Source organism: Ptychodera flava, chromosome 3 (assembly GCF_041260155.1).
Source record: "Ptychodera flava strain L36383 chromosome 3, AS_Pfla_20210202, whole genome shotgun sequence".
Lineage (NCBI taxonomy): Eukaryota > Metazoa > Hemichordata > Enteropneusta > Ptychoderidae > Ptychodera > Ptychodera flava.
The window spans coordinates 7,057,166-7,079,878 of record NC_091930.1 but is presented as its reverse complement, the minus strand read 5'-3'; the positions used below and the strand labels follow the sequence as shown (position 1 = coordinate 7,079,878).

The window sequence follows — 22,713 nt, the reverse complement described above, 5'->3', positions numbered from 1 at the left end:
AGAGAAACAAATCACTTAACATCCATAACATTGGAAATTCAAAATAGGCTCCTCAGCGCCTCAACTCTGCAGGAGGCAGGGTGCAATTTTCGATTTAAAAAAAACCTGACAGTGAAAGTTATCTTTAATGGAAGAACCGTGCAAGCTCTAAAATCACGTGGCGGTGAATGCGCTGCATGCAGGCTTACGAACCTTGTACACGTCATGGACATTGGTCAGTCGGTCAAACTTTCCATACATAACGTTCAGCAGGTTCACGATCTGTATGGGCTTACACTTTGCGCACATGTCGGTGAACTTGACAATATCGGCGAAAAGAACAGTCACTGCGTCGAATTCCCCTAAAGATGTACGGTAAGAAAAAACAAAAACTTATTGTTCAAACTATGTGGTATGTTAAGGGGAGGCAGTCGTCGGAGCTCTGCTCAAAGGTTGCCAGGGACCCCTACGACCGATGTAAACACTGTATCTAGGGTACATTGGCGATTGATGAAAGTTACAACATGTTTGTTAACAATGAATATCGTAAAATTCAAAGGTTGCTGCTATGTTGCCTTGATGCATCTAGATATGGATATCATGCACGAAATACATTGTTTGTAAACAAGAAAGTCACACACGCGCAGTTCAGACGACTGCCTCACTTTAAAGTTGCTTGTAAGCGGGCGACTCAAACACGCTTGCCGTGGATATTCCGACCATTCCCGAACCAGCTAAGTGAAAAAGTATGGAAGTTAATATTGTTTATTATATTCATACTTCATAACACCTATTCTGCATGTGTCTCGCCAAGATCTATCACGATTCGTTGTCCCCATCCCCTCCCGTTAAAACGATGTTACAGGGCTCCCCTTCTCCACGTACCTGCTTCGACATGCCTGCCCTCCCGGAGGTCGTTTGCAACCTGCCTGGGGAGCATGGAGTACAACAACGCGTCCGTCTTCATTTTTTCCTCTCGTAGACTCTGCATAAGTATCCTTAGTTCCTCCTTCTTTTCCTCCAGCTGTTTGGCAAGCTCGATCTCGGCGCCTCGCTGCTCGTTGAACAGGATGAGATCTCGCGTGACGTCGTGAGGCGCGATGTCTGAGAAATGCATGTTGTGGTCCTGCAAGTCCTGAAGGCTGATAAGGCGGGGCGACGACAAAAATATGATACACTTTAATTCCTCCATCCACACCATCTGTCCTGGTGTTTACGAAGAACAGAGAAAATGTTAAAATAAAGCGTGCGACAGACACTATTGCAGCGCTCGGTCTTGACGACAGTAACGTTTTAAAGTATATCTGAAATTACCGAAATTTCTCTTGAAATTGTGATGAACATCAGTGACTTCCTATACAAAGCCGTGGCTGTCTTAAGGTAGAATGCGCCTTCGGGACAGACATTCGGACTCACAAACTTTTACAATTATTTTTTGATCTACCACTTGTTGAGTCTCATTTCAAAGCTCTTGATATAAGAAAAATTGTCAAAGTCTTAGTTTTTCGACAATCAAAAATTGTACTTTTCCCAACAGAATTAATACAAGGATGGCGGCCATTTTGAATTTTAAAAAAAACACGGTAAAATCTTGGGATATATGCTTCTCTAATACCAAAATTTGCACGGTGGCCCCTGATTTTTATTCTTGATTTTGGAAGAGAATGGTGGAAAGAGTCCTTGAGAAAAGTTTGAGCAAAATTTTAAGTCTTTCACGAGGCACACACTTCCTAAAGTGAAGTAAAACTGTGATCTGATACATCTTTGCTACATTGTGATTGGCATTGGTTATATTGTAATAAAAATTCGTTATATTTTGATGCTCATCCATTAAACTGTATTGCATTTGGATCTCATTGAGCATATCCTATAAGCAATTGTTATGTGCTGATGTGCATTCCCTACGCCATAATTTGCGTTTCTTACATTGTAATGGGCATTCTTCACATTGTGATGTGCATTTCCCTGTATTGTGATGGACATTTCGGTATATTATGATGTCCACTCATTACATTCTGACATCAATTTATTATGATGTGCATTCGTTATATTGTGATGTAGATGTGTTGTGATGTATACTGTGATGCGGATTCACCGTATTGTGATATGGACTCATTGCAATCTGGTGATGACCGTAACTTCGATTTACGAGATGCAAATAAGCTCACAATATCAGTAATCCACACCTGATATTTTAATTTTACTTCACTTAAGACATTTTCCATTAGCTTCCGGTTGTACCGTTGGCGGGCAAAATCGCGCACTCAGAAGTACCGTATACAGTCAGGATAACCATTATTTTCATTAAGATTTTAGCGCAGTCTGCTCGTTTGATGCAGTGGAAGGGTCGAGTGTTCATAAGCACACATAAGGTATGTTGACATTTTGACAAAGCATCTATCATAGATAATGATCAAGTAAGGCGCGCTAAATTTGAATCGATTCAATGGGTATGCAAATCAGACAAATGGCCGTTCATTGATGACGTGTCTGAAAGGGCTTGGTTTCTGATCGATGCATTATTTCTCGAGGGCCCGAGATCAACATGTCGCGCAGCCCGGGGCATGAAACAAGTTCCATTTGATGGCCATGTTGTCAATCATCAGCCACGCAGTGGGGATGTGAGTGAAGCAGAAAGGTTTTTGTAGATATGTATTTCAGAGCGGAAATGTCACTCAACACTGTTGAACCCATTTAATGATTTTTCAAGTATTGCCGAACGAAGGGGAAGCTCAAGCCTTATCAGATATGAAAATGGCTTTACCGTAATTTTCATACTTCAAGATTATATTATATTTTGCGTAGAGTACCAATGCCTGTGTGGGTAGATATTTAATTCATGCAATGTGTAATTGCAGCTACATACCTCTAAGAGAGAGATTTGGAATTTTCCTGTAAGCGGCCTCCAACTTGTCAACTTTAACTTCCACGAGAAATATCATGTTTATAAACTTCCTAATTGAAGCTACGTTGAGAGAAATCTGTGGATGTTTGATGACGATAAAGTCGTCCAGCCCGCAACCGTTCTGCTTCAAGTCCGGGCAGAGCCTTTGCAGCTTGGCGCCACACTGGCGGATGACCAAGTTCCCGTCGAAGACCACGTGGTAAGGAAAGCACTTACAGAACGTCTGTGGGTCCACCATGACTTTCTCCGGACAATTCAGCTCCTCCTTCTGGTACAGAGGCTGGTTTTTGTTCACGCTTGACGTGGAACCATGCGTCATAAGGCTGACACGACTGAGTCTCCGCAGGGGACATTCAGTCATGTACGTGAAGTCTGTTCGCAGACTGGGCACTATGTCTGCATCGTCTTCAACGGACTTTTTGTATATTGAAGAGAGAGAGAGAGAGAGAGAGAGAGAGAGAGAGAGAGAGAGAGAGAGAGAGAGAGAGATGAATATCTGGGGTTGCCCATAGCTGGAGCATATCATTAGGTATGTTCCAAGACGGGCGTTTTTAAACTTTCTTTGGCTCAAGGAGTTTAGTTGCTAGACATTTTATCAAGACAGGAGAACAGTTGGCCCACACTCAACAATGTTATAAATTAGCAAACTCTTAGGGGTTACAACCAATCTACAAGGTACAGGAGGGCTCCCTCTGCAGACCTGAATGTTTTCATAAGGTAGGGTGAAACCGGTGCTCGTCAGGTGTGCCAAGTCAAAATTTACCACCCAACAATTTCTAACCAGTAGTGGCCAAACTATGGCCTCGCCCACATGGCGACTTTTGCCATCGAGATTGTAAATTGTACCCTGGCAAATGTACAATAAACTTCGTATGTAGACAACATGAAACGAGAAGCCTAGCTACGAAGAGTAGTTCAGTCTGCTAATGAGTTATAAAGGGAAAGTATTTTAAAGCATCATGGTGTAAATAGCTGTTGGGAATATCTCTATAAACATGTTGTAAAATTTGGTATACCCCATCTTTGATCTTCACAAGGAAAGTGGTATGCTCTTTCTTTCCGCCTTCTATCTCACACCTCCAGTCTGTAATCTCCATCTCCACCACAACATCGAAGATAATGCTTGCCACAGCCTTCACTATACCTGAGAATGAAGGGACGGAGAAATTCCGTGAGTTGCTACCGGTAGTGTGTATCTCATTACGCCATCTGCTTAAAATCCGATGCAGTTATGGTAACGTTATTAAGGTTTGCATGCTTGATGCTGTTCTCTTTCTGTCGATGTAGCGAGGCGACTGTCCGCCCGCGAGAACTCAGGACAAGCAAAAGGGGACAGGTCGCCATCTTTACACGTGAATCTGGTTGCCCATCATACGGAGACGTTTTTGGCTGATGTTACCAATAAACCCATACAACAGAAACGAAGCCTATGATAGTGCATTTCTCTGATGATCCCGTCAATTTGCATTCAGATGTTTTGACCTCGTGTTATAATGCGCGAAACGAGTTTACAGTCGCCTTAACGGCTATTTTGTATTGTAGGTAAAGGAATGTCGATTGCGGCAAGACTCCCCTCGTGTTTGAATGACGCCAGCAATTGTCCAATTGATATGGGCGCATTTAACTGAAGTAGAGTGGTAAGAAATGCATTTGTGTTCAACAATTGCGATATTGGAATTCCACCTAAAAACATCAGTTCACCATATACATTGGCGTCAATAGTGGAAACATATGTTTTCCGATACAAGATTAGCTATACCAGTGCATTTATATATGCTTGATTATTGATAAGAATGTACTTGATTAGAAGATAGAGGTATCTGGGGGAGGGCCATATATTGTATGATAGACCCATCCAAGCCCACCCGTTCATAATAAGTGAAAGGTCCCTTACCTACTACTATGCCATTCAGCCCAGAGCGTTGTGAATAGTAATGGAGCACGATCGTTCCATCCTTAAGATTCTCCACGCGGAACGAAGGCACGGTCATCTGTGGGTAAGTTGTCGATAGGTAGACACTGTGCAGAAAATCCAAATTCGAGAGAAATTCGGACACCGATGACCCGAGGGCGCTAATCATAAGGTCAAATCCCGATCGCAGACACCAGACGACCCAGTATTCTCCGAATATTTCCACACTTCATCTACTTTCATATCTGAAAGTGAGAAAATGACAAAAGCAGAAAGCGGGAGAGTTACAAAGCTAAAATGCAAAATGCCGAACCCTATGAAATGATTGAACCGCGCCTGTGTCAGGCGATTTTCCAGGTCATATCCCGCGATATAAAACTCAGTGGCTGTCACAGTTCGTGCCAAAGACCGCTTACATCACTATGAATGATCTCAAATAGACGTGGATTTTGCTTCTCTGCCGATTATTTAGTTTCTGCAAAGTGACTGGGGCCAAGTAAAATTGTATTTCTGGTAACCCGACCCGCCCTATGTAATCACTTAAACATTGCAACTCTGTAGCACATTACTATCACCAATAAAACATCTTTATTACCCCCAAAAAATCCGATCCCTAACTTTTTAGGCGTTGTTTAAAATCAGGCATGATTTTACCAAATTTTGCTGTGTTTGTCGCATCCATTAAAATAAAAAAAAAACAATCAAGAGACTTCCCTACAAGCTATGCATTTTTGTGGAATATAAAAAACATAATTTTCTCCGCTATAGTGAATGTTATGTGTACAAAGGAGTACGCCGCCTTTTCCAGGTTAAGAATAATTAGGTCGATCATGCTTGTCAGGTAGTTCTCGGGTTTCTGTGTCGTAATTCATCTCCACTCTTCACAAATACAAACTTGTTGTCTGTCACACAGTGCTTCATTGTCGGTCATCCAGATCGTCTTAGCATCAATGGCTATAAGGGCAGTGGCACTTTAAAGGCAAGACGCGCCCCGAAGACAGACATCCGGACTCTAAAATTTGACCATGCTCTCCCGGTCTACTGCGTGTGAGGGCCCATTTGAAGCTGGTGCTGTGACTGAAGTTTTCACCGTCTTACTTTTCATTAAAATCGACAATCTAATCTTTCCCCGTAGAGTTAACATAGGGACGGTGGCCATTATGAATTTGGAGTGTCTGTATGTGTTAGATCATATTTGAGAGCCCGAATGCTAGTCACGGAGGCGCATTCTACCCAACTCACAAATGAACGCGTTATATCATGGCCTGGTCTCTTTGGGGGGATTGCAAATTGCTATGCCATCTGAATTCCTGTACAGATGCATTTTCTGATTCCTGTTTATTTGAAAAAAATCCTACAAACTTAAATTTAACATCGCATTGCACATTGTTACGTTTGCTATTTGGAGTGTGAGTAGCCCGTGTCTCGTCCAGGGCGAGACTGCTTAGTGACCTTCCCAGAACATTTAGTTATTTGTGTCGTGTGTCCTTGAATCAAATGAAAAATAAGAAATAAAGGTCTATGTATTCCCGCGTTTACTGAGAGAGTTTTCTGTCCCTTTTATCGTATCATCTTCGTTTCTTTCTGGTCAAAATAAGCAAGAACGAAATAACACATAACGATAAAACAATAGATGGCGCCTTAGTTTTTCTTCAAGTCAGTGCTGTCCCGATTTCTATTTTTTTTTCTTTATATCGGGAAGTCCTTTTCGCCTAATCATACAACAGTAATGTCAAATGCTCTGGGCAAGACTGTTACGTAGGTTTTTCATCCTTTTAGAAGACAAAATTTAATGAAAGACAATAAAACTGGTTTCTTGTCATGATTCTGTTTCCTAGGATAAATTAGTTGTCTGCCTCTCTTCGCCGCTAGCGTCGATTGCGAAAAACAATCACCATAAAGTTGAGTGACCAGCGTTGAAACGATATCACTCAAGGTCTGTACTAAACATAAGTACAGGTATTGTCGATCTGCGACCAGCTTTAGACGCCTGGCAAATTTCCAAACTGAATTCTAAAATTTTGATCTCAGATTGAAACAAATCTGAGCCGAGACTGGCAACAGCTACAGCAAAATAGAGACTTCACTCCAGAGCTGGTTAAACCCCCCCCCTCTCTCTCTCTCTCTCTCTCTCTCTCTCTCTCTCTCTCTCTCTCTCTCTCTCAAAGTTAACAGACATGCACCACAACAAACAACAAACAAATAAACACAGACATGCGTACCACAAAGGTGTTTTACTCTCCGTTTGATGCTGCAACGTGTTTCCCATGCCTGTGAAGATTCCATATTTGCACGTGTAGGATTATACAAATATTTCACAAAAAGTATAATACACCGCATATTTTGCTCAAAATCACTTTTTCGCAAAAAGTCATTCAATTGTAATTTAATTTTTAACCCAAGATTAAAATATTGTTTGGGTTCACCTTTTGGCTTGTCAAACAGAAGTTGGGTGATAAAGATATGTACGTTTATGCAAAAGTATGTAAATCATTTGATTTCCCGGCTTCTCTCTCCTCCCAATTTCAAGATTTCCAAAGAATTTGCCTATAGTCTCGCTGTGTCAAAGTTTCTGAATTTTTCATATTATGTTCATTAAATGCTATATAACAAAACAAATATTTGTTTAGCAATAAAAAACTTACATTTTGAATAGGAGGCATTGTAATTTTGCTATTCACTTTAATTGATAAGTCTTTCAACCATGCCATTTTAGAGTAATATATAATGCAAAATAAAATACATTTTTCTACAGATACTCTTAATGCGAGTGAAATATTATATTTCAGAAAATAGTCTTAAATAAATTTATCATGAATACCAAAATTTAAGTTTTTTACGCCAAATATACACGCCATTCATCCTTCGAGTAAACTATTGCTACCATGGTAAATGTTAGATTCTCTGCTTTCGAAAATATATCGTATGAGTTTTTTGTCATCTTAAATGATAAATATTCCTTTGAAAAGAAACTGTGTTGCAACTTGCAGCTCCACCTTAATAGAATTTTTTTCATGACTATGAAACGAGAGAATGACGCAATATGTGCCACGTCGCTACTGACGATATTCTCAAAATGTCATCCGGAAGACATTATAAGCGATCAAACCGCAGGCATTTAACATTACACGGAGATTTGATGTAATTGGAATAATAAGCAATTGTAAACGCCTTAAGGTAGTATGCACCTGGAAACTAAAAGACAAAATGTTGCTCAAATTTTCCTTACGGAATCTTTCAGCCATTCTCTTACCAAATCAAGAATAAAAATCGGGGGGTCACCGTGCAAAGTTTGGTACTACAGAAACAAATAACCGAAGATTTACCGATATTTAAAATTTAAAATGGCCGCCATCTCTGCGCTAACTCTACGAAGAAAAATATAATTTTCGAATTTCGAAAAACTAAGCAGCTGAAAATGTTTCTTACACCGAGAGCTTTAAAATGAACCCCCACAAGTGGTACATCAGAAGAGAATTGTAAAAGTTTGAGAGTCCGAATATCTGTCCCCGAGGCGCGATCTACCTTCAAACCGACCAGGACATTAGTACAGTTGTCACTATCAATTGGTTTTCCATACACTTCTTTATTTTATCAGTGTTCTGAATTTACATTTCCATTTCCATTTACATTTCGTGTTGTCAGCATTTTCAGGCGTGGATTTCTCTATTGATTCATTTTATCTACCTAATTGAACTTCATTATATTTAATAACGATTGGAAACTATAGATCAATGTGCATTTCATTTGAACCGTAGTGTACATGCACCTTCAGTCATGGTTAGGGTCAGAGGTCACAGTGCGCTGGAGTGTCCACACGTGATTATCTTTCAGTTTTTAGGTTTGATAGGTGTTCAAAATGTTAGTAAAAGACTTCAACACATTATACACATGTACCACTCTTGGCCTCGTTCCGACTCTTAGCTGTTTGAAACTGTTGAGAATTACAAGGCACATTTAAGTCAGCAGCATGACATCTCCAGTTGTAATGTAAAGATTACGGCATTTCCTGACAACATGTGCTTTGGATAAGGAGTGTGAAGCAATTAGTAACGAACTTGTCTTCACTTACCGAGAAGCTCGGCCGCTGACGAAACGATGTCGTAAGTAACAGAGTCAGGATATCGATTGTATTTTATGAATTTATCTTCGACGTTCGCTCTCCTCCTGGAAACATTATCCACAAGATTTGGTGTAACGGTGATCAAATGAACGAACTATGGTTATGTATATGTATGTATGTATGTATGTATGTATGTATGTATGTATGTATGTATGTATGTATGTATGTATGTATGTATGTATGTATGTATGTATGGATGTATGTATGGATGTATGTATGGATGGATGGATGTATGTATCTATGTATCTAGGTATAGGTAGGTAGGTAGGTAGTTAGGTAGGTATTCGTGCAACTACATTTGTTTTTATGTACATATGTCTTCACCTACCCTCTGTCAATCTGTCTTTGCCTGCTTAACGTCTATCTCAGTCGATGTATTGTGTATCTGTCTGCCTGTCTATATATCTCTTTCTTCAATGTTTTCAGAACAACGAAAATAAATGACCCTGTCATTATTCAAAGATAAAGTAGTGACTGTTTTCTTCTTGATTTAACACTAAATACTGGTCAGTAGATTTTTATGAAATTGTCATGAAAATTCCTCTCATACCTGATCGTCTCCCAGATGTCCTCCCCAAACCGTTCGACAATAAGTTCCTTCACGCATACATTGATGATACCGTACTGTAAGACAGGAAAGACATTTTGGTCACTAATATGCATATGAGCGCAGCAAGTTTTATTTAACCCTTTGAGTGCTGTATTTTCCCCACCAAAATTTTAGTACCACATTTTACCAATTTTATGAACTTTTCTGTAATATTTCTGATATTTTTGGACCAAATGAACACAAACTTTCATTGGCCACAGTTTTTTATCACAATTTTGGCAAAAAGCTGGCAAATATTATCTGACGTATATTTTATAAGGGCAACAAAAATTGAATTTGGCGCCCAAAGGGTTAAAACACCAAACAGACTTACATGCCTTAGACCTGATAATAAGTCTTTTTTGACAATACAACACCAATGCTAGGGGGAATTTTTCATCGACCATCGTTTTGGGGTTTTCGAAGAAAGTGACCCATTCGGTCGGCACACACCCGTACACTTTCCATAGCTGTATCGGTCCCCTGTCTACTCAACATGTAATTAAGACTTATTCATAATCACCCGGGACCTTAGAAGTGTTGACTCTTATGGAAGCGTATTCGTGCCATTTGTGTGCGACAAAAAGAAAAAAATTACAACATTTTGATTTAAGTAATTACGAGAATATAAACTCGTTACTAATATACCTCTCATCTAAATATTGCACTAGCAATGTTTTTTCACAGTGTCAAGTAATAGCCAAGGTCACGCTTCTCCCAAACATTTCTGAACCGGCATTTTCTGTTTCCGTTTTACGCGCGCATATTTTAAATTTGCAGTAGACTGGCTTCCTGTCGCCTGGCTTTTCTCGGCAGCTGAGTTACGAGCTGGCCAAGGCGGTCACCCCACGATCTACTCAACAGCCTACCATATATCGTGACAGTTTGCTGAAGTTCAGTCTTTCAATTTATTCTGTTTTAATATCTAATATGCTTACAGACTTTGAGCAAGTCTAAATTTGCAGTTGTGTTCATTTTTTGCCCAAATCAGGTTTTTGTGATGACAGACGACAGAGGGTATATTGTCAGGCGCATGCGATTCACCCAGGTTAATGTCGACTAGAATCGTCAAACATTTCTCAGTGCCCGTAAATGTGACTACCGCTGAAAAAATATTTATTTCGGTGTGTGTCTTCAGTGAGAAATGATATCCAGACGGTAAAATGACGACATCGCAATGGATTCCTAGCGTTGTTTGGAGGCGGGAGCCAACGTCGTCTGTCCCTAGGGCACTTCCATTTCATGAAGGATTCACAACAGAATTTCGTAAAAAGGGATTCCCCGAAAATCATAAATTGGCAGACAATAGAGATAGGTAACGCGTCGGATACGACTAGATTCGAATGTTTCAGTCCTTCAGATGTCAAATAAATGTTGCAATTTTCACATAAAAGTGGTTCACTTTCAATGGCCGCATTTTGTTTCACCTTCCGCTTCATAGATGGGACAAGGTCCTGTTCCGTGCTTGCTTGTTACAATTATGGCTCCATTATCACCATTCTCCCCTTGCCTCCAATATTTGTAATGCTATCACAGTTATCTTGATCCATTTACTCAAGTGCTTGTAACCTTTACTTGTGTTCCACTTATGCCTGGCCTAATTGATGACGGTGAAGGTTATCGAATTCAGCCGACCAACAAGTTCTGTCCGATAAAATGCAACGTCACCGTGGGAAATGCGAACTTTACGTCACCGTCTATTTTGTTCTGATTATGACCAAACTACAGTACCAATCCGGTATCCTTTCTCTAAATTTTGTCGAGCAAATGCAGAGGTCAATTTTCCCAAGATAATTCGATGATGAATCAATAAGCGAGTCGAATTCCCCAAGATCTCTCGGATGTCGAACTTTGCAATCAAGCAGTTTGCAAAATCTTGGCACAGTTTTAGGATTACCAATTTATCGGATCATAAAAAAAAAACGCGAAGGGCGTCCTTCTTGTTAGTGGTTTAAAGGCAAATTATCTCTAACCAACGGATGTGTTGTATCCTGTCGCCTAGCTAAAATATCATCGGACAATGTACAATGCGTAGATCTGACACTGACGTTGTTTCTTTTCGTCGGTGTAAAGAATCGCTTGAGTTCGAATTTTGGCCGTGATTTGGAACTACACCCACTACTTAACACGTCCTCTGTGTTGAGAAAATGAAACCTTTCTTCACTCTTTCTCGTTTGCTTGAGATGACTTACAACTCAAGGACATGTGTTGTATTTGCTTATGGTTTTTAGATATTATCTATCTATCTATCTATCTATCTATCTATCTATCTATCTATCTATCTATCTATCTATCTATCTATCTATCTATCTATCTATCTATCTATCTATCTATCTATCTATCTCTCTATCTCTCTCTATCTCTCTATCTATCTATCTATCTATCTATCTATCTATCTATCTATCTATCTATCTATCTATCTATCTTTCTATCTATCTATCTATCTATCTATCTATCTATCTATCTATCTATCTATCTATCTATCTGTCTATCTGTCTATCTTTCTATCTAGCTATCTATCTATCTATCTATTTATCTTGTTTAGAGATGTTCTCGTGGACAGTTACAGTGCTCTATACTAAAGCAGAGCGTTGTGAATAAAAACACATTATTACTTAAAGTACAAAGTAATCTTCAGACAGATCTGAAATGACTTTTAGTTTTATACTCTCATTTACACCGTTGAGTCGTACCATTCTCTTTCTATGTGATGATAAAATTTGATGAATAATTAAATATTTGTTTTAGTCACGACATTTTGAAGTACCGTTGCCAAAAAACGATACTGAACCTTTTCAGTTTGTAATTTCGTCGTTCTGTTTGACCTGCAGTCTTCAAATTGTAATTTTCTTGTTCTGTCACGAGCAGTCAGTTGTTCTTAATAGATAGCCTAAATAAACAAAGTTTATATGATAATACCAATTTTTGACGTTGACAGATAACTTTGTAAGAAAATTGATGATTGAATGCCGTTCATAAAGTAATGCCAACGACAGAAAAAGCTAAATCACCAGTTTTTGGTCGGACAGTGGCTACGAGACATCAAAATGCCAGCGGCCGCATTCTTTCGTTGCTAACACGGAACAACGTTCAGGTACGTAGTTGTATGTCGCGCGACCTTCGCGCTGTCGTCTCACGATCGCGGTATGGTATACATACATATTGGTCTGTCAATGGCTTGATGAGATTCCCTATGTCTCACTCACGCATCTCAATACTATAATGCTTCAAAAAGTTTAGAGTCACTAAAAAATACGTAGATCTGGAAACTGGCACTACACGATTTATTTCCATAATCATTCTGACGCCTAGATTAATGAGTGGCTTTAATTGACTTGAGTGCATTAAACCGAGCATTCGGTGTTGTTTGGTCTCAACATTAAACACGATTGGAACTAATTTGGGATAATTGGATCTACATATTTTTCAAATTTCTCAAAAGTGTTAGGTGCCATATGGCTGAATATTGCAATATTACAAATTACTCATAAAAACAAGTGTGTAACGTAAAAAGATTAGCAGATGAGCTTACAATTGCAGGTGAAAACGACCTAACTTCATTATCCCATTATCACAAATTAGTTACAATGGTGTTATTAATTTTATTCTGATTTGCATCACAATAGCGAGTCCGGGGTAATCCATCATATTTGCTCTTTTCTTCCATCTCTAATATTGTCACTTGATTAGTGTTACATTTTGTCCTTTACTTTTTGATCAGAGATCTAACAATACACTCTACAAGCTCATCGCGTTTAAGGTTCCAAGATAAAACACGATTGGAATTAATTTGGGATAATTGGACGGTGAATTAATGTCGAATTAATCTACAAATGTTATCTCATCTGCTTTTCTTTTTATAATACCCACTTGTTTTTATTGGTAATTTGTGATATTGCAACATTCAGCTATATGGCACCTGACACTTCTGAAAAAAAATTTGCAAACTATTAACATCCAATTATCCCAAATTAGTTCCGATCGCGTTACAAGTAATTGACGTGTGATTAATAGCTCAGAACCACGGTAACCTATATATTATCGGAAAGCCTCGATAAAGGGGAACATTTTGGTTACCAAAGTGTCACAATTCTATCACGTTACAAGTGTTTGCATAACCTGCAAAAATCGGTTTTCTCTATGTTTTGTTTCACAACATTTCATGCCATTCACTGGTCGATGACTAAAATTGTCGAACATTTGTCAGTGTGACTACCGCTGAAAAAAACATTGACTTTAGGCGGCGCTCCACCCTAAAATTGTGTGTCTTCAGTGAGAATGACATTCAGACGGTAAAATAACGACATTGCGCTGGAGGCGGTAAAGAACAAATGTCGTCTGCCTCTAGGGTACTTCGATTTCATCAAGGATACACGACAGAACTACAAGTTTCGTAAAAATGGGATTCACCGAAAATCATAGCAGACAATAGAGATAGGCAACGCGTTTGGTACGACCAGATTCGAACGTTTCAGTCCTTCAGACGTCAAATCAATGTTGCAATTTTCACATAAAGGCGATTCACATTCAACAGCCACATTTTGTTTAACCTTCCGCTTCATAGCTGGGACAAGGTTCTGTGTCTTGCTTGCTTGTTACAATTATGGCTTCATTATCACCGCTTCCCCCTTGCCTTCAATATTTGTAATGCTATCACAGTAGTTATCTTGACCTATTTACTCAAGTCCAGTGTCACCTTTACTTGTGTTCCACTTATGCCTGGTCTAATTGATGATCCTAACCGTGCTTAATGCGTCTCAACGGTGAAGGTTATCGAATTCAGCCGACCAACAACTTCTGTCCGATAAACGGAACGTCACCGTCGGGGATGCGAACTGTACGTCACCGTCTATTCGGTTCTAATTATGACCAAACCTCAGTATCAGTCCAATACTCTTTCTCTCAATTTTATCGAGATATGCAGAGGTCAATTTTATCGAGGAAATGCAGAGGTCAATTTTCCCATGATAATTCGATGGTGCATCAATAACCGAGTCGAATTCTCCAAGGCGTCGTGGACGTCGAACTTGCAATCAAGCAGTTTGCAAAAGCTTGGCACAGTTTTAGGGTTACCAATTCATCGGATCACATAAATGAAAAGAACGTCCTTCTTGTTTGCAGATTAAAGGCAAATTATCTCTAACCAACGGATGTCTTGTATCCTGTCGCCTAGCTGACCGTGCAAAACGTGTAGAATTGACAGCGAAATTGTTTCTTTTTGAAGGTGTAAAGAGTCATTAAATGAAACCTTGCCCTACTCTTTCTCGTTTGCTTGAGATGACGTACATCTTAGTGTCTATTTATCTATCTATCTATCTATCTATCTATCTATCTATCTATCTATCTATCTATCTATCTATCTATCTATCTATCTATCTATCTATCTATCTATCTATCTATCTATCTATCTATCTATCTATCTATCTATCTTCTATTGAGAAGTCCTCGTGGACAGTTACAGTGCTCTATAAAATCAGAGCGTTGTAAATAATAACACAAATTACTTTAATCTTCAGACAGAACTAAAATGGCTTATAGCTTTATACTCTCATTTGGACCGTTGGGTCGTACCATTCTGTTTCTATGTGGTGTTACATTTTGATGAATAATTAAATATTTGTTTTAGTTGCGACCTTTTGAATTACCGTGGCCGAAAACGATACTAAACCTCTGCAGTTTGTAATTTCGTCGTGCTCGGCCTGCACTCTTCAAATTGTAATTTTCTCGTTCTGTCACGAGCACTCAGTTGTTCTGAATAGATGGTCTGAATAAACAACGTTTATATGAAAATACGCATTCTGATGTGGACAGATAACTTTGAAAATTGATGACTGAATGCCGTTCAGAATGTAATACCAACGACGGAATAAGCTACCTCACCAGTTCTTGGTCTGACTTGGGCTACATAAACGTCAGAATGCACCGTATTCCTTCGTTGCTTACACGGAAAAACGTTCAGGTACGGAGGTGTTTGCCGCGCGACCTTCGCGCTGTCGTCTCACGATGGCGGTATGGTATACATATATATCGGTTTGTCAATACCTTGATGAGATTCCTTATGTCTAACTCACGCATCTCAATACTATACGGCTTCAAAAAGTTTATAGTCGCTAAAAAATACAGATCTGGAAACTGGCACTACACGATTTATTTCCATAATCATTCTGACGCCTAGATTAATAAGTGGCTTTAATTAACTTGAGTGCATTAAACCGAGGATTCGGTATTGTTTGCTGTCAACATTATTTTATTCTAATTTGCATCACAAAGCGAGCCCGATAATCCATCATACTTGCTCTTTTCTTCATCTCAAACATTGTCACTTGATGACTGTTTTATTTTGTCCTTTACTTCTTGATCAGAGATCTAACAATACACTCTTTAAGCTACCTGGGTTTAAGATCATCACGACAGGCTGTCACATGGTTTAAATATGTTCATAACCGAAACGATGGCAAGTATTTCATTAGTTCTAGAATGTAGCTGTAAGCTTGTGTCTCTAGAGTTTCAGACACTCTGTCAAAATGTCAAAATGTCGATACCAAAAGAAATATTAGTTTTCAAATTTTAACACCATTTAGAAACATTATGGTACGTCCAAGCATATGAGAGTGTAGAGCTAAAATCCATGTCATTTCTGTCTTAAGATTGTGTGTGTGTGTAGGTGTATGATGTATATATATATATATATATATATATATATATATATATATATATATATATATATATATATATATATATATATATATATATATATATATATATATATATACATACATATATATATATATATATATATATATATATATATATATATATATATATATATATATATATATATATATATATATATATATAAACACAAAATACAACAAGAAGAAGCTGAAAATTGGAACCATAATGTTTCTGCTGTTGCAAGCATCTTCCCAAATCGTGAAGGAAGTGCAGATGTCGAACTCTATTTGCCCCCGCTTCCCGCTTCATTATATTGAACCCTTCCGTAACCACAATGGTTTGGTCCAATCACAATGCTATCCACGATAAATGCGGAGCAGTGTACAAGAAATAGGTGGCAAAGAAACAATTGACATGCACGTTATCGATATCTTCAAGTACGAAAACGCATTGAATTCAGTTCTTTTGCAGCAAACAGGTCACTGAATAACTAACTTCCACGGTCGGTGCCCTATGTTCCGGCACCTTGTTATTTTTATACTTTTCGATTTTCATAGGGTTTCAACCATTTCCGGCAATTGTTTTCCTTTACTATGTTTATCAATGATTTACAGTACGTTGGTGGGCCAGTATTGTATTGTTACCGATGTGGCTTTTTAAATATTAACGCTACTGGAACTAATTTGGGATAATTAGATTTTCATATTTTGCAAATTTCTCAAAAGTGTTAGGTGCCATATAGCTGAATGTTGCAATATCAAAAAAAGATTACTCACAAAAAACAAGTGTTTAATATAAAAAGAAAAGCAGATGAGATTACATTTGTAGATTAAATCGGCATTACTTCACCATCCAATTATCCCAAATTAGTTCCAATGGTGTTTATTGCGTAACTTCCTCCGAAGTGAGCAAATTAAAATAATTTGAAATACACAGCAAGAAAAATACAGGTAGATTTTAGTATATGCCTGTTACGGGTTCTGATCAATACCTGTATAGTCACTAAAATAATCTCTGTTATAGGACCTATACAATTGGTCAGATATAAGGGTTGTATAAAAAGGTCTGATTTGTGCCTGGTATTAAAGGAAAGGTATGAATGTATACTGTAGTGTAATTTCTGAATATATCCTGTACTGTGACCACATGACTGAAATACTGGTGTACAAACAGCGGTGTTACAGAATCTGAAAATTTGTTAGATTTCAGGGATGTGTATTTTCAGAAAATTGGGCCAATTTTGGTGACAGAAATAAATACAGGCATAATTGTGTGCACCCTGTTACAGGTCTGTAACTATTCATATTGCCGTCTACAGTCCTGTAAGTACAGTGATGGGACAGGCAGAAATTTCAGGCCCTGTCACATCACTGTGTCTACACTGTATATATCCCTGTCACGTGGGCAATTTTTTTGGCTTTGTAGAATACTTGGATTTCCCTTTAAAATAATGATGGCTGTTATAGGCACCATTCCCTGGTTTATACAAACCTGTTGAGTATATTTCTAATCTTTGTTTGGGTATTTCCCCCTCTTTAAAATTTGGCCAACACTAATTCAGATTCACCAGCAAATCGAACTTTAGTCCAGGGCTAATTTCCCACTTTCGGTAATATGAAATCTGATTTTATTTTTACCCCAAAGTGCCACTGATAAATCGGCTTTAGAATATACATTAGATCAAAACAGCCTGACGCCCCGATGATGCATTTCCAATAGCGAAAGGGTGGAAAAATAAGTATTGGTAAATTCAAAACGCGTTAATTGAAATTTTGCAAGTTGTTGGTTTCTTTGTGGGCAAAGAATCAAAAGGTCAAATACAGTCTTGCTAGTTGCTCCCATGGCGCAATATTTACAACAAGAGCATTAGCACTAAAACTTGTTCTTAATTGAAGGCTGGGCATGGTCGTTGTTACCATGTTTATCACATGCACAAGCCAAGTTTGTCCATAGACCCTCGAGATTTTTCTCGAGGGTCTATGGTTTGTCGTATCCGAGCAAAAAATACGGGATTTATTTTCTGGTCGTTCTACGTCACGACAACCAGCGTCTATGTCATCAGTTTTGGTGCGTCGGACATTTTTTACGTCGATCTTCAGTGTGCTCGTCAACGTAAACAAACAACACGGCGGCCGGCATTTGTCCCACGATCAAAATGTGTCTAACGTGAAAATATCGTAAACATTGGTAATAATGATTTTTGTGCCTGACAAAATACATCAACTAGACAAATTTTTGAGTCCTCGTGTTTTAGTTTTGTCGCCAAGATACATGACGGTTCGTATTCGTATAGACCCCGCGGACGCCTGGACTTTTGACGCACTGTGTACTTTCATGCGGTACACGTAGGGTTTCCACTTGCAACAGGGGGCAAGCGCCGTGTCCAAGCCTCCAAAGTCATATAATGAAATTTATATTTTCAAAGACTACGACAATGATAATCATAACAATGTAAACACAAGAGTGTACCGCCTGTACGTCAATAGTTTGCGGAAACAACTGGTCGCGTTACCGTGGGTTCCGTAAGCATTGCGACAGGGTCAGGCGCGACGTTTACAGTGATCGCACCGTCGAGATTCAGTGATTTTTGTTCCCGAAAAAATAGCGTATCTTCGTCTGAGGTAAATTTCTAGGCCTCTGCTATCGTTGAAATAGTGTTTAATTTGCGGAAGGTACGTGTAGACCGAGACGTCGTCTGGCATTTGCTCCATGCTCGAACGAACGTGAACGCTGTGTTCCTCGCTCACGCGACGGACGACTGGACAACTTGCGCACGGCGTTGATATTATTCCTAAAGTAGTTCAAAAGTTTAAACGCGGAATCGTCATGGAAAACTTTGCAACCCCCCCCCCGAATTCTTGGCTTGTGCAAATGATAAGTATATTATTCCCTAATATTTTTCTTCGTTCAGCGCAAGAAAATACGAGTCGTGGTGACACGGTCATTACGTCACTCGTATTTTAAGAGCTGAACGAAGAAATAATATTAGAGGATAATATCTAATTAAATACAATTGTTATAAAAATTGTAAATTGAAAATACAGAATTCTAAAATAACAATCAAAGTTAATCCGAATTTTCCATCTACTCTTTAGGTCGGGCCTATAATGATCAATGAAACCACTTGGAAAAAATGGCTGGTAAAAATATCGCTGCTCTATACCTTTCAGCCGGTGCGTTTCAAAATTCTGTATATTGTTATCAGTGTGTAGCTGTGCTATAACAAGTATGATGACGAGCAAGTGCTCTACGATATCATTTTTTTCTATGATTATGATGATTGTTTTGAGATGCATTATTTAGGACTAGTTGAAATGATTACATAGTCCACCATAATCCCTAACAAGATTATAAGAATGGCATAGCATTTAAAAAGCAATTATTCCTATTATACAGCCTGTGGAGTAACTCATTACATGATCCATGAGCTCAGCCAATGTACAGTAAAACGGTCGGATTAAAGGTTTTTCTAGTTTCAGATAAATGGATGCCCCGCGTCATTATTTCCGTCGATGGTTCATGGAAACATGTGATTGATACGGGAGTTGCCATGGAGACAGGGTTGAACACGGCAACGTCAACGCTGTACGACTGAAGACGGAAAACTCTCGAAGCCGCTGAGATTAACTTAAAATGTGATACGTGAGAGGAAAAAAAACACATAAGATATCACATAATTTTCAAATTTGCTTTGTGCTCTCAGGTGCACATTCTCTGATTGATCAGAAAAGAAAATGGTCGGTTTTGTTCACCACAGAGCGAGCGTTTTTTGTTACATGTGTTGTGTAATTATCTTATTTGTTGACAGGTTTTCAAACTGACAATACGCACCAGCTTATGTAATCCCCCGAGAACAGTACCGTTGTTAGCTTGTTTCATCTGCCAGCATGAGGAAACCCACGAACAGTAATCGATGAATATCTTGTGATGATCGAGTTTAATTCGATACTTCCCGTCATTATCACCTATCAAATGATGTCCACTGAGAGGCAAGGTGTTTGATCATTAGTGTGTCACAGCCACTGACGTCGACAATGACTGATTGCAATGGTTGACGTTTGGATCAGCAACAAGAAAAGCAAGAAACACCACCACCACCGCCACATACTACTACTACTACTACTACTACTACTACTACTACTACTACTACTACTACTACTACTACTACAAACTATAAACTTTGCTTATTATGACGCAAGAACTCCATATCATCCAACAGTCATAGCAACCAAAGATATGTTCAACGGCATTTGGAAAAGACTGATATTTTAAAACCCAAAAGGGTTGCCATAGATACTTGTTGAGTAGACGTCTACAACAATGATGTTCTTTCATCCAAAGATAGTGCTATTGTTAGAGTAGCGAATCGGAGAAATCCAATATGCTTCAAATAGGATTCGGGGGAATAGAATTACACCTAATTTTTCAACTCCAAATTATTGCCACGGAAAAATATGGCATAGAGGAGACAACAATTTTGTTCGTACGTCGAAAGGTGCCCTATATTGTGAAGTTTTGTTAAGCAATCCGAGGTATTTTAAATTAAATTTGGGAAAACTGATATTTGCAGCCTTAAATTGATAACCATGGAAACATGTGGTATAGAAATGGACATCACTTTTATTCTTTCATTCAAAGGTGCCCCCCCCCCCTGCTTTGAGATGTTCGAAGCAATTCAAAGTATGTTTAATGGGATTCGGGAAAAAATGGTATTTACAACCCGTATATGGTTGCCACGGAAACACGTGCCATGGAAACAGGCATTCATTTTGTATGGTTTGAAAAAAAAAAACTATCATCAAATGAGTAATGAGATCAACTAACTTATATTTTGTAACATTTGTAAATCGAAACGACGCCCGGTTTCTCACCTGAGAAAAGATGTAAAACAATAGCTTCGTTTGATGCGGCAAAGTCTGACTCATGGCGTGAAAAGCAGAGGTATCTTTGGTCTGGTGAAAATTGGACCTCAACAATCATAACGTGTTTGAAGACTTCGTAAACGTTTCATCTACTTAAATCTTGCACCACCGATATAAAAAGGGTTAAATCACACACGCGTCGCCAACAAATGACGGGTCGAGCAGATACTCTTAAAACAGGGCTACCCTTGCAGTCTCCTGTCTGATCGTGCCAGCTTCAAAAACCCTGAGGAAAGATCTCTCAAAAGACATCTTCAAGCGTATTTGGAGCATCTCCAAAGACGCTGAATGGGGTAATCTCCCTTTCCACCGAAAAGAGAGACATTATACGTTTATAATTGCCAGGTTTCTAAAATTCGTCTTGTCAAAGAGTTCTCCATATATGCCTGCCTGCCGATCGTAAGATGCATGTGAAACTTAGAAACATAAGCTTATATTATGAGTATACTTTGATCATCAAGTAATTACGCTCTTTAATTATGAATATATTTTATTAAAAGTCCAATAATTTCTCATCTGCTAAGGAAAGTAAACATGTCTGCTCAGACTGATGTGGAAGCCAGATCCGAACTGAAGGTTGCATGACAGCTAACCCCTCAGAGTAAAAAGGCAAAACAAACAAACAACAACAACAACAACAAATCCCCAATCCTACTTGCCCATCCTATTTCAATGCATTTATTCATGTTGCCTACTTTGCGACAAGAGAAAGAAACGTACCCACATAGTAGTATTTCAACGTTTCTATGTACCAGCAAAACCGATATATAGTTAACATGATTAATCTAATCACCCACCCCCACCCTCCCCCCACCCCCCTCTGAAGAAAGCACAGAATATATGATGTGAGATTTTTAACATATGTTTTCGGCTGCTGTAGACTGAAAAAGGTATAAGCAATAAAAAAACCTTGACTGTGGAGATAGCTGTCAACCAATCAATAACTGTATTGCTCAACAACGAACTCGAGGGTGCGGTAAGGCGAAAATGACAAATAACAAAATAATCAACGAACTCTTAGTCGATCGGCTTTAAATATTACATGATACCTGGTCCTTATCACAAGCGCCTTTCGATGAATCGATGCGGTAATGTGTTTCTTCTTCTGCACTGTGAATAGAACACACGCAAGCCGTTGGCCCCCAGTAGCCTTCGAAAGACGTCGAAACATTCCACTTACCATTGTTGAAGAGAAGTCTGGACGAGTTACAGGTTGTTTTCGTGATCTCGGTCTGCAGCTGAATTGTAGTTCAGGTTGCCTCGTCGAGAGTTTTCGCTTCGTGCTGTTTTTGGTCAAAAGTTTACCTCCATCCGGATCCGTGAGAGTTGATGAGTAATAAATGACGCTGTCACCGCCAGTCTATGCTACCTGTGGTTTGACGCAACTGTTTTTTGCATCTCTCTCAGCACCAAAGACAGCACACATGTGATGCGCTTGCGCACAATTTGGCTTTTTCATCTACTGTTTGTTTTCGATTCTCGCTTAAAGCGATGTCATAAGATGTAGCCTTAAAAATGACAATTCAAACACAGTGTGTAACTTTACTTGTGAAAACGGAGTTGTAATAAGGAGCTGTCAATTTTTATTTGGCTTTCGGTATTGTAGTG

At 38.9% G+C, this 22,713-nt stretch overlaps 1 protein-coding gene across 1 annotated transcript; it reads right to left on the bottom strand.

Annotated features, from left to right (window-relative positions):
• Positions 1-153: 153 nt before the first annotated feature.
• On the bottom strand, positions 154-22,480 carry LOC139130312 (guanylate cyclase soluble subunit beta-2-like). Its single transcript, XM_070696068.1, has 8 exons — positions 22,286-22,480; positions 9,470-9,543; positions 8,869-8,963; positions 4,779-5,041; positions 3,901-4,028; positions 2,846-3,299; positions 865-1,185; positions 154-341 (listed from the first exon to the last, which is right to left on the bottom strand). Exons 4-8 carry the CDS (start codon positions 4,963-4,965, stop codon positions 154-156), a joined length of 1,278 nt encoding a protein of 425 aa, XP_070552169.1. The 5' UTR covers positions 4,966-5,041; positions 8,869-8,963; positions 9,470-9,543; positions 22,286-22,480.
• Positions 22,481-22,713: the final 233 nt, after the last annotated feature.

Excerpts from the sequence above, each read along its gene's own strand:
- LOC139130312 (XM_070696068.1), bottom strand. The coding sequence starts at position 4,965 with ATGATTAGCGCCCTCGGGTCATCGGTGTCCGAATTTCTCTCGAATTTG. Across the intron at positions 4,029-4,778 it reads GCTGAATGGCATAGTAGTAG|GTATAGTGAAGGCTGTGGCA; the intron begins GTAAGGGACCTT and ends CTTCATTCTCAG. Across the intron at positions 1,186-2,845 it reads TCCAAATCTCTCTCTTAGAG|GACAGATGGTGTGGATGGAG; the intron begins GTATGTAGCTGC and ends CGTAAACACCAG.